Below are 12,028 nucleotides of genomic sequence, written 5' to 3'. Positions count from 1 at the left end.
ATTTTTATTTAGAGTAATTATTTATAGGTAAGGAGTTACAAATATCACCTTATTAATAGTTTTCTGGCTGTTTTTATAGTTTCACTGCTAATTCTCTTGCTTCCTTCCTTTGTGAATTTATCATTTTCCCCAGTAATATGCTTGGATTCCCTTCTATATATCATTTGTGTATCTACTGTGTGATTTTGCTTTGTGTTACTATTGGTCTTAAAGAAAACATCTTAATAAATATAATAGTTCATTGTAAGCTGATAAGTACTTAACTTCGATTAAGTAGTGGTCAATTTACTACTGTATCACAGTATTAAAATATTCTGAATTTGACTATATATGACTTTTACTAATGTGTTAAATATATTAGTATATTTTGTATTAATTAATGTCCTTTAATTTCAGCTTGAATATCCTTTTTCAGCATTTCTTAAAAAAATAGTGATTATTTACTCCCTCAGTTTTTATCTGGAAAATTGTTTTTCTCCCTTATTTCTGAAGGATAACTTTACAGATAGAGTGTTTTTTGTTGGCAAGGTTTTGTTTTTTGGTTTTTGGTTTTTTTCTCTTTCAGATTTTTGAATTTATCATCATACTCTCTCCTTGCTTGCAAGATTTCTGAACTTTGATAACTCTTAGATTCTTTCTTTTTGTTGTATTCCATAAATTGTATCAGCTTTCTTCACTCTTTTTCATTTTTTTTGTTTTTTTTTTCTGACTCAATAATTTAAAAGGTCTGTCTTCTAATGCATATATTCTTTTCTCCTATTCGATCTATACTATTTGATATTTCTCTATTGCATTTTGCATTTCATTCACTGTGTTTTTCAGATCCAGAATTTGTTTTTCCTTTTTTATGTTTTCTATCCTCTTTGTTAAACTATTCAATTTGCTTGTGTATTGTTTTTTTTTTGTTGTTGAATTTTCTTTCTGTGTTTTTGTAGTTCATTAAGCTTCCTTAAAATAGCTATTTTGAATTATTTATTGGGTAAATCACAAATCTCCATTGGGTTGTGGTTTGTTACTGAAAAATTACTGTAATCCTTTTTTGGTGTAATGTTTCCTTGATGTTTTATGTTCCTTGGAATCTTGCATTTTTGTTTTCATATTTGAAGTAAGAGTCACCTTGTCCATTCCTTACTGACTGACTTCAAAAGAGAAACACCTTCCATCTTCCCTGCTGGGGATCCCGAGGTTCTCTCAGACATTTTATAGATATACATGTTCCATGCTTCTTATGCCTTTTTGTGGCAGAATTCTTAAGTTTGAATTCTTCCCTGGATCTTGCCAAGCAATAGGCCAACTGCAGACAGCTTCCCATTTACTTCCCTAGAGGCAACACTAAAGCTCAACATTGTATTTCCTGGACCACAGATTCATGCTAGGTTTATGTGCATTCTCACTAGCCATTTGCCAAAGCTCACACTCTTCACCATCAGGAGCATTCACAGGCAGCCAAACACAATGTGTGAGTCTGTGTGTGAGGCAGTGTCATGGGTGCCCATGGGTCAATTTAGGGATCCATGTGCAAAGCATTCCCAGAAGCTCATGGATAGGCTTCTTGATGGAGTCATTAACACAGTAGGATCCATATCCATTTAATGTCCTCGGAGAATTATATCTACTGCTCTCCCTGACTCTTCATGCCCCTAGTAATGCTGCTCATGACTCAATACTCTGGATGTGATGAGATAGAAATGGACTTTTTTTTGTCATTTTCCCACACAGCTAAGGAAACTGGACATTCACACACTTTCACTCTCCTCCATGGGAGAAATCAGAGGCTACACTTTTACTCACTTTAGTCAGTGAGCTGTGCTGCTTTTGGGGATGGGTGATGCTTATAAAGTCAACTCCTCCAATTGTCTCTCTTACTCTCTCTAAGCAGCCTTCTTTCTTTCTTTCTTTCTTTCTTTCTTTCTTTCTTTCTTTCTCTCTTATTTATTTATTTTAATGATGTGCTATAACTTCTCCACTTGAAACCAGGGTTTCTGCAAAGGCTCATATGTGAGTGACTGTTTAAGACAGTGTTATCCAGGGTATTTTGGACCATGGTTGAAAGGGGCTAATGGTGGCTCATGGGCTACTGCAGTGTTCATACGTGGTACCAAGGACTATCGCCACATACAAAGGTGGGCAAGACTCTTCCTGGATCCCTTAGTATATGGTACTAAACAAAATTTGGTGAAGCCATGGTGGAAAACATTATCGAGGTTCATCAAAAAATTAAAAATTGAATTACCATATGATTCAGTAATTCCATTCCTGGATATTTTCCCAAAGGATATGAAAAGACTAGTTTGAAAAAGCATATGCACCCCTATGTTTACTGCAGCACTATTTATAATTGTTCTAAGGACCTTAGGGACATTTGGGTTGTTTCCATATCTTGATGAAATACAAAATAAATAAATAAATAAATAAATAAATAAATAAATAAATAAATAGATAAAGAAGTGTTGGGGAAGATGTGGAGAGAAAAGAACCCTCATTAACTGTTTTATTCCTTGTATTTTTGATTTTACCTATCCTGACAGGTGTGAAGTAAAATCTCATTGTGGTTTTAATTTTCATATCCCTCATGATTAATGATGTTGAGCTACTTTCCATACTGCTGTTGGTCATCTATATGTCTTTTTCTGAAAAAAAAAATGTCTATTCATGCCCTCTGCCCATTTTTAATTGTACTATTTTTTGGTATTGTGTTGTATAAGTTCTTTATATGTTTTGACTATTAACCCTTTATCAGATATATTATCTGCAAATATTTTCTCCCATTTAGTAGATTATCTTTTAGTATTGTTAATTTCTTCCTTTGCTGTGCAAAAGCATTTATTTTGGTATAGTCCCAATAGATTAATTTTGGTTTTCTTTCCCTTGCTAGAAGAGACATATCTAGAAAAATTTCTTTACAACTGATGTCAGAGAAATTCTGTTTTCTTCTAAGTGTTTTATTGTTTCAGGTCTCACATTTTTCTCCTTAATTCACTTTTTTATTTGTGTGTGTGGAGTAAATAGTAGTCCTGTTTCAGTCTTTTGCATGTAGCTGTCCAGTTTTTCCAACACCACTTATTAAAAAGATCTATGTTTCTATATTTGTGCCAGGACCTTACTGTTTTGATAACTGTGCCTTTGTAGTATACCTTGAAATTTTGAATCACAATACCTGCAGCTTTGTTTGTTTGTTTTGCTTTTTTCCTCAAGGTTACTTTGGCTATTTGGGGTGTTTTGTAGTTACACACAAATTTTAGTGTTATCTGTTCTAGTACTGTGAAAAATGTTGTTGATATTTTGATAGAGATTTCATTAAATCTGTAGATTGCTTTGGTTATTATGGACATTTTAACAATACTGGTTCTTCTAATCCATGAGCATAAAATATCTTTCCATTTGTTTGTGTCATCTTCAGTATCATTCACCAATATTTTTGTAGTTTACAGAGTAGTTTTTCACCACATTAGTTACATTTATTATTTTATCATTTTGTGCAATTGTAAAAGGGATTGCTTTCTTAATTTTCTTTGTTGTTACTTCATTATTAGTGTACATAAAGGCAACAGGTTTCTGCATATTATGTATCCTGTGACTTTACAAAATTTATTTATCAATTCCGGTAGTTTTGGGTGGAGCCTTTAAGGTTTTCTGTATATAATATCATCTTCAAACAGCTAAAGTTTTACTTCTTCCTTACCAATTTGGATGTCTTTTATTTGTTTTTCTTTTCTGTTTGCTTTGTCTAGGACTTCTAGTACTATATTCAATAAATGTAGTGTAAGTAGACATCCATGTCTTGTTCCCGACCTTAGAGGAAAAACACTCTAGTTTTTCACCACTGAGTATGATGTTAGCTGTGGGATTTTTACATATGGTCTTTCTTATGTTGAGGCATATTCCCCCTAAAACAGATTTTTTGAGACTTATTATGAATAAATATTGCACTTTGTCAACTTTTTTCTGAATCTACTGAAGTGATCATATGGTTTTTACTCTTTTGTTAAGGTGACACATCACTTTGATTGACTTATGAATATTAAAATACCCTTGAAACCCGGGAATAAAGCACACTTGATACTGTATTGTTGGATTTAGTTTGCTAATATTTCATTGAGGGTTTTTGCATCTATGTTCATCAGAGATATTGGCCTGTAGTTTTCTTTTTTTGTGGTGTCTTTATCTGCTTTGTTTATTTTTTGTATCAGGGTAATTCTGGCCTTATAGAATTTTTTTTTCTTTCCCCTTCTATTTTTTCAAATAGTTTGAGGAGTATTGGTATTAATTCTTTTTTAAGTGTTTGGTATAATTTACTGTGAATGCATCAGTCCTGCACTTGTTTTACAGGAATTTTCTTTTTTTTTTTTAATGATTCAATTTCATTGCTAGTAATCAGTCTATTTAAATTTTCTATTTCTTCCTGATTCACTTTTAGAAAGTTTTATGTTTCTAGGAATTTATCCATTTCCTTTAGGTTGTCCAATTTGATACCATAGAATGTTTCATAATTTTCTTTTATAATCCTTCATATTTTTCTGGTGTTAGTTCTTATTTCTCCTACTTAATTTTTTATTATATTCATTTGAGTCCTCCCTCATTTTTTCTTGTTGAGTCTAGCTAAAGGTTTGTCAATTTTGTTGATATACTTTGTTTCAAAGAAATATTTCTTGTTTAATTTATCTGTTATATTTTTTTAGTCTCTATTGCATTTATTTCTGCTCTAATTATTATTTTTTCCTTTATTCTAATGGTTTTGGACTTTGCTCTTCTAGTTCTTCTAGGTTTAAGGTTAGGTTGTTTATTTTAGACTTTTCTTGCTACTTGAGGTAGGCCTGTATTGCCATAACCTCCCTCTTAGAACGGCTGTTGCTTCATCCCTCAATTTTTTTTTTTTTACTATTTTGTTTTCATCTTCATTTGTCTCCATGTATTTTTTAAATGTCCTCTTTGATCTCTTGGTTGACCCATTCATTGTTTAGTAGCATGTTATTTAGCCTTCATGTATTTGTGTTCCTTCCAAATTTTTTCTTTGTGATTGATTTCTAGTTTCATAACAATGTGGTCAGAAAAGATGCATATGATTTCAGTCTTTTTAACTTATTGAGAGTTGTTTTGTGGTATAACATCTGATTTATTTGGAAGAATGTTTCATGTGCCCTTGAAAAGAATGTGCATTCCACACGTTGGATAGAATTTTCTGAATCTGTTAGGTCTATCTAGTCCAATGTGCCATTCAAAGCCCCGTTTTCCTTGTTGATTTTCTGCCTGGATGATCTATTTACTCCTGTAAAGGTGTGTTAGAGTCCCATACATCGTATTATTGTCAACTTCTTCATTTATGTCTGCTAATAATTGCTTTATGTATATAGGCGCACCCATTTTTGCTGCATAAATATTTCAAATTGTTATATCTGTTTGTTGGATTTTTGGCCGTAACACTATGTTGTGTCCTTCTTTGTGTCTTGTTACACTGTTTGTTTTAAAGTCTATTTTTTCCTATACAATATTGCTACCCAGTTTTCTTTTTATTTCCATTTGCATGGTAAGGGTTTTTCCATTCTTTCACTTTCAATATGTATGTGTCTTTAAGTCTGAAGTAGGTCTCTTCTGGGTACCATATAGAGAACCAAAAGTGGTTCTTGCATTTTTATCCTTTCATTCAGCATGTGTCTCTTGTTTGGAGCATTTAGGCCATTTAGAATCAAAGGGATTACCAATAAAGGTGTAATTATTTCAATTTTGTTGTTTCATTTTTTTTTGTATTTTTCTTCTCTTTTATTTTCTCTTGTTTGGTGGTTTTCTTTAATAATATGTTTGGATTATTTTTTTTTCTTTTTTTGCATCTCTATACAGATTTTTCATTTGTGGTTACCATTAGCTCATATATAACTTTTCATGCATATAACTGTCTATATTAAATTGATGGTTACCTAAATGCAACCCATTCTGAAAGCACTATTTTTTTATTTCCCCCATGCACACATATGATATCATACTTTGCATCCTTCTATTTTGTGAATTTTGTGACTGGGTTATATATATATGTAACCATTTTACTGCTTTGGAGATTTAACTTCCTTCCTGTTTTTTTTTTTTTTAAGTTTGTTTCTTTTGAGAGAGCATGAGCAGGAGATAGAAAAAGAGGCAGAGAGAGAATACCAAGCAGGGTCTGTGCTGTCAGCTCAGATAAGGCTCCATCTCATGAACCATGAGATAATGACCTGAGCTGAGATCAAGAGTCAGATGCTAAACTGAGTGAGCCATCCAGGCACCCTAATGTTCATATTTCAAACAAAATTCTATTTGTGACTATATAGGTATTCTCTAAGATGATGTTACATTTTCTCTATTGTGCTCTCCACTTCCTTCTGAACCCTCATCAACACTTTTAATGTCCATATTTTACCAATAGTTTGTTTATTACGTATTCTTTAAGATGATATAGGCTTTTTCTATCATGCTCCTCACTTCCTCCAGAGTCCATCAGAGACTTTAACACTCATATGTCTACTAACAGTTTTTCCAAGGCAATATAAATCCCTTTAGCCTTTGCCATATCCCAAATCTAAATTCACTTCCACATTTTTAGGTATCTGTTACAGTAGCACCCACACCCATTACTGGTACCATGATTTGTATTAATTATTATTGCTGTGAGAAAATGCCACAAATTCAGTGGGATAAATAATACAAACACATTTGCTTACATTTCTGGAGGTTATAGGTCTGAAATCAGTTTTACTTAGGCTAAAATCAAGGTGTCAGCAAGGTTGCTTTCTTCTAAAGTCTTTGAAGAGGAAACCAATTTTCTTGCATAGTTTTAGCTTCTAGTGACCACCTGAGTTCTTTGGCTTGTGTCTCCTTTCCCTTTCTCCAAAGGGAATCGTTCCAATCTCTTTTTTCATCATCAGATTGCCTTATCACCCTCTGGTTTTCTTGTTTTTTTCTTATAAGAACTCTGTTGAATACATTAAGTGTCTTGCTGGATAATCCAGAATAATTTCCTGATTTCAAGGTTCTTAACCACATATGTACAATCCCTTTAGTCATATAAGATGATATTCACAGGTTCCAGTCCTTCAGATATGGACATTTTGTGAAGTTATTTACTAGCTTTCCACAGTACTCAATATTTATTAGTTGAATGAATACATGAATGAAAATAACATCATAATTTCTTATTCAAATTTGAAGAACTGACTTATTCAATTATCAAGGAATAGAATTTCAAGAAGAGTAATGAATTAAATGAAGTAGAGAAAAACAGCAGTTATGTTTATAAAAAGAAGATTTGAAGAAAACGACATATAAATGGAGAAGGAAAAATAATTTTGAGAGCAGGATTTCATTCTAGAACAAATAAAACAAATTAAAATAGCTTATTATATTAAAAGGTATACTATACTGGAAAGTGCATTTTAAGCACTCTAAAATGCTATAAAAGCACAATAAACATACTAGTTATTATTGTTATTAATATTGTTATGACTACCATTTCTTTAAAAATATTTTATTATGATGTTCAAAAAAGAAATATCTACTACTTTTTTCTACTACTTTTATCCACTTTTTTCTTTACATTTCCTTTTTTTTTTTGGAAAAAGGGAGAGTGGTACAGTTAATCCCCATTGGATAACAGAAGGCTTACATGTCATTCTATTCCATTAGGATTATATATTTTTGTGTCCTGTTTAAGAAACATTCCACTGATATTAAAATATTCTCTTATGTTACCTCTGAAAATATTTTGTTTTACTTTTCAGCTTTATGTCTATAATACATCTAGTACTAATTTTGGTGTGTAAAGTGAGAGAAGGACCAATACTCACATCTTGTCCCTTTGAAGATATCAAATTGACTAGTACCATTTGTTGAAAATACTCTTTCCCCAGTGCATGACAATTTTGGGATAATTCATGTGACCATATCTTTATAGACATCTTTTTATATTTCCTATTCTGTTTCAATGGTTATTTGTTTTTGTGCCAATACTACATTGTCTTAACTGTTGCCATTTTATCATAAATTGATATATTGATATTTGGCAATGTATAATTTTCCATTTTTTTTCAAATTGTCTTGAATATTCTTGGCTCTTTCATTTCCATGTAAATTTAGAATCAACTATCAGTTATAAAAAATGTCAAAAATTTTTATTGAGATTATATTCAATCAATATATCAATGTGGGAAGGTGTGTTATACATATAATATTGAATCTTTCAATTCCTGAAGATGGTATATATGTCAATTTGTTTATGTTTTATTTAATTTATCTTAATATTGGTTTACACCCTTTATTATAGACATTTGGAAGATATATTTTTAGATTTATTCCTAAGTGTTTGGTATTCATGATGTTATCATATAAATGGTATATTTTCTAATTATGTTGTTGTGTATAGAAATATAACTTATTTTCACAGTTAATCTTAGTATATAGCAATTTCACTAAATTCATTTATTAATTCTGATTGTGTGTCTGAACATCTTACATTTTCCATGTAAACAGTTGTGCTGGCTGCAAATAACAATTTTATTTCTCCTTTTACTATTTTTAGGCTTTTAACTTATTTTTTCTTGCTTTATTGCATAGGCTAGGACCTTTATTACAATGTCAGATCGAAGTTTACTAGTGGACACCCTTTTTATTCATCAGTTTAAGAGGAACGCTTCTACTTCACCATTGAATATTACATTTATTCTGGTTTCATATAGATTCTTTTTACCAGGCTAAAGAAATTTCTATTTCTTCTTTGCCAAAAATTTTCCATAAATGAATTTTAGATATTCTTTTTTGTAATTTTATTTGTTTATTATTTATTTTGAGAGAGAGTGACAGTGTGAGCCGGGGAGGGGCAGAGATGGAGAGATAAAATTGCAAGCAGGCTCCACACCACCATTGCAGAGCCCAATGTGGGGTTCAAACTTATGAACCATGAGATCATGACCTAAGCCTAAATCAAGAGTCAGACGCTTAACTGACTAAGTCACCCAGGCTCCCCAAATGTTAGATATTCTTAAAGACTTTTTCTGTATACTGAAATGATCACATGACTTTCCCTCCTTTATTCTAATGTGTTAATGTGGTGAATTTCAAATGTTGAACTGACTTAAAATAGGACTCATTTGGTTGTGATATAATATGCTTTCTATGTGTTGAATTTGATAAAATGTTTAAGCATTTTAGAATCTATATTTATAAAAGATATAAGACTGTAATTTTATTTTCTATTAATGACTTTTTCAGATGTTGTTATTAAGGCTATTCTCTTCTCATAGAACAAGTTGATAAATGTTCCCTTTTTCAGAAGAGTTTGTGAATAATTGTTATTATTTATTCTTCAGATTTTTGGGAGAATTTATCAATGAAGACATCCATACCGCAAATTCTTTATGTCGGTAAGTTTTTAATTATCAAGCTAACATCTTTAGTATACATACAATAATTTATATTTTTCTATTTCAGCTTTAATATGTGTTCTTTTTAAAGGAATTTTCCTATTTCACCTAATTTTTCAAGTTTACATGCATAATTTTTTTGTTTTCTTTTCACCTCTGTTATCTTTATTTTTTAATGTTTATTCATGTATTTTATAAGAGAGAGAGAGAAGGAAAGGGGTGGAGAAAGAGGAGACAGAGAATCACAAGCAGACTCCACATTGTTAGAAAAATGCTCAACACAGAGCTCAATCTCATGAACCATAAGATCATGACCTGAGCTGAAACCAAGAGTCAAATGTTTAATTGACTAAGCCACCCAGGTGCCCATGTTATCTTTATTTTTTTTTCTTCCTACATATATTGGCTTCAATGAGCTGTTCTGTTTCTAGTTTCTTGATATGGATATGTAAAACATTTGTTTTCAGATTCTTTTATTTTCTGATATATGAATAAAGCTATAAAATTCTTAGTAATTCTTTGCATCCATTCATATTTAACTATCATATTATTCTTCATGATATACAAAATATATTTCAAAATATTTTCTAATTTTAATTGTTATTTACTCTTTAACCCATGTATATTATACTGTTAATTTCCAAATATTTAGATTTTTCAAAATTTTCTTTTTGTTATTGATTTCTAGCCTTATGCAACTGTGGTCAGCAAATATATACCATACAATTTCAGTACTTTGATATTTGTTGAAACTTAATTTATGGTCCAGTCTATAGTCACTTTGGTTAAATATTCCATGTGAACTTGAAAAGAATGTGTATTTTGCAGTTGTTTGGTGTAGTGTCTTCATATGTCATTTTGTTAATAATGTTATTCAAAATTTCTATATCTCTACTTATATATTTTATATAATTGCTCCACATACTAAATGTTCCAGCTGTAATTGTAAGTTTGCATATTGCTTTTAGTTGTATAACTTTTTGCTTGTGTATTTTAGTTATGCAAGTGAGTACATGCAAATTTAGACTTGTATTTTCCTATGGGATTGACCCATTTAGCATTATAAAATGTTGCATTTATCTTTATTTACGTTAAAAGTAACTTTGTTTGACATTAGTGTAGCTTTATGAGCTTACTATCCTTTAGTGTGTACACAGTACACTATCTCCACTAAAACATTAATCTTTATGTGTTCTTTTATTTTGGTATATCTTCTATAATCCACTGAAAAAGTTTTGTCTCTTATTTTAATTTATCATTTTAAGATTTATAATCATGTAATTTTATTTATTTTAAATATTTATTTTTTATTTTAATTCCAGTATAGTTAATATATAATGTGATATTAGTATCAAGCATACAATATAGTGATTCAATAATTCTATACATTAACAGTGCTCATCATGATAGGTATATTATTAATCCCCCTTAACCTATTTCATCCATTCCCCAAGCCACCTCCCCTTTGGTAACCATCAGTTTCTTCTCTGATGTCTTCTCCCAGCCTACTTCTTGAGTCACTGTTGGATTTGCATGTGTAGTTATCTTCCCCTCTCCACAGGCCAGGAATCACTTTGGAGTGGTGCTGGCTCCTAGTGAGGCTGTTTTTTGGCATTGCTTTCAATGGGCTGTAGACAAGGGTATATTGGAGGCATAAGGTCCACAGGAGAACATGGGGTCTGGAAGGACAGTGCCAGAAAGTTCTGCACACTTCTGCTGCTAAAGGGGGCTGCAGCTACCTGGAAAAACTGCTGAAGCTTGGATGTCAGGAATGTTTCTGCAGGAGCACACAGGGTTGGGGAACACTATTAGCAAATGAAGTGGAAAGTATGCACTGTGCTAGTTTCTGCTGTTGCCCTTGAATCTAGGTTAGGGTGTGGGGGAAGGAAATGAATGGTACCTGCTAGCTCTTTTTTTCCTTGAGAAGTTCCCCAAAGATCCCTGCCCACCCAGGACATTCTCTGAGATTAGTAAATAAATTTCCTTCCTGCACACTCCAAGTGTTTTCAAAACTGCTGCTTCTAAACGACATCTCAACAGGGCTGTTTGTTGTGCTGTATCTTTAGTGGCAGGGACTCTGCCCTCCTCACTCTCCTAGAACTGAGCTCCCCCTGGCTTTTTGTTTGTTTGTTTCATGTTTTTATTTAAATTCTCGTTAGCCAATATGCACTGTAATATTAATTTCAGGAGCAGAATTTAGTGACTCATCATTTACATACAATAATACCCACTGCTCATCACTTTGAGTGCCTTCTATAATACCCATCACCCATTTAGTCCATCCCCCCGCACACCTCCCCTCCAGCAACCCTTTTTATTCTCTATAGTTAAGAGTCTGTTTTATGGCTTGCCTCTCTCTCTTTTATTATTATTATTATTATTATTATTATTACTATTGGTCCCCGGATTTTTAAAGTTCCAGTATTCAGTCCCCCTGATTGTTAGGCTTCTCTAGTTTTCAAAGCCAAATATTATGGTAATTTGTTTTCCCTGTGTGGGTCCCTCCATGCCTGGGGTGCCTAGGGTGGATTCTGGTCTTCAGTTATCCTCCCAAGATGTTTTTGTGTGTAGAGACCTAAGTGCCTTCACTTGTACCCACTTTAGTTTCAGCTGTTCTGCTATGGCACCCTCTGCATGGAGAGCTC

The 12,028-nt window shown here is 32.2% G+C and overlaps 1 protein-coding gene across 1 annotated transcript in view; it reads left to right on the top strand.

Moving 5' to 3' along the window:
* Window positions 1-12,028, top strand: part of CYLC1 (cylicin 1) — an 83,138-nt gene that overhangs the window by 23,514 nt on the left and 47,596 nt on the right. Inside the window, exon 2 of the mRNA XM_019429497.2 lies at window positions 9,330-9,383. Within this exon, the coding sequence (XP_019285042.2) occupies window positions 9,350-9,383 (34 nt within the window). The 5' untranslated portion in view covers window positions 9,330-9,349. The remainder of the gene's footprint in view (window positions 1-9,329; window positions 9,384-12,028) is intronic.

This window comes from Panthera pardus, unplaced genomic scaffold (genome assembly GCF_024362965.1).
Source record: "Panthera pardus isolate Hobbes unplaced genomic scaffold, ASM2436296v1 HiC_scaffold_27, whole genome shotgun sequence".
Classification (NCBI taxonomy): Eukaryota; Metazoa; Chordata; class Mammalia; order Carnivora; family Felidae; genus Panthera; species Panthera pardus.
The sequence above is the reverse complement of the archived record's forward strand: the minus strand, read 5'-3'. Positions and strand labels throughout refer to the sequence as shown.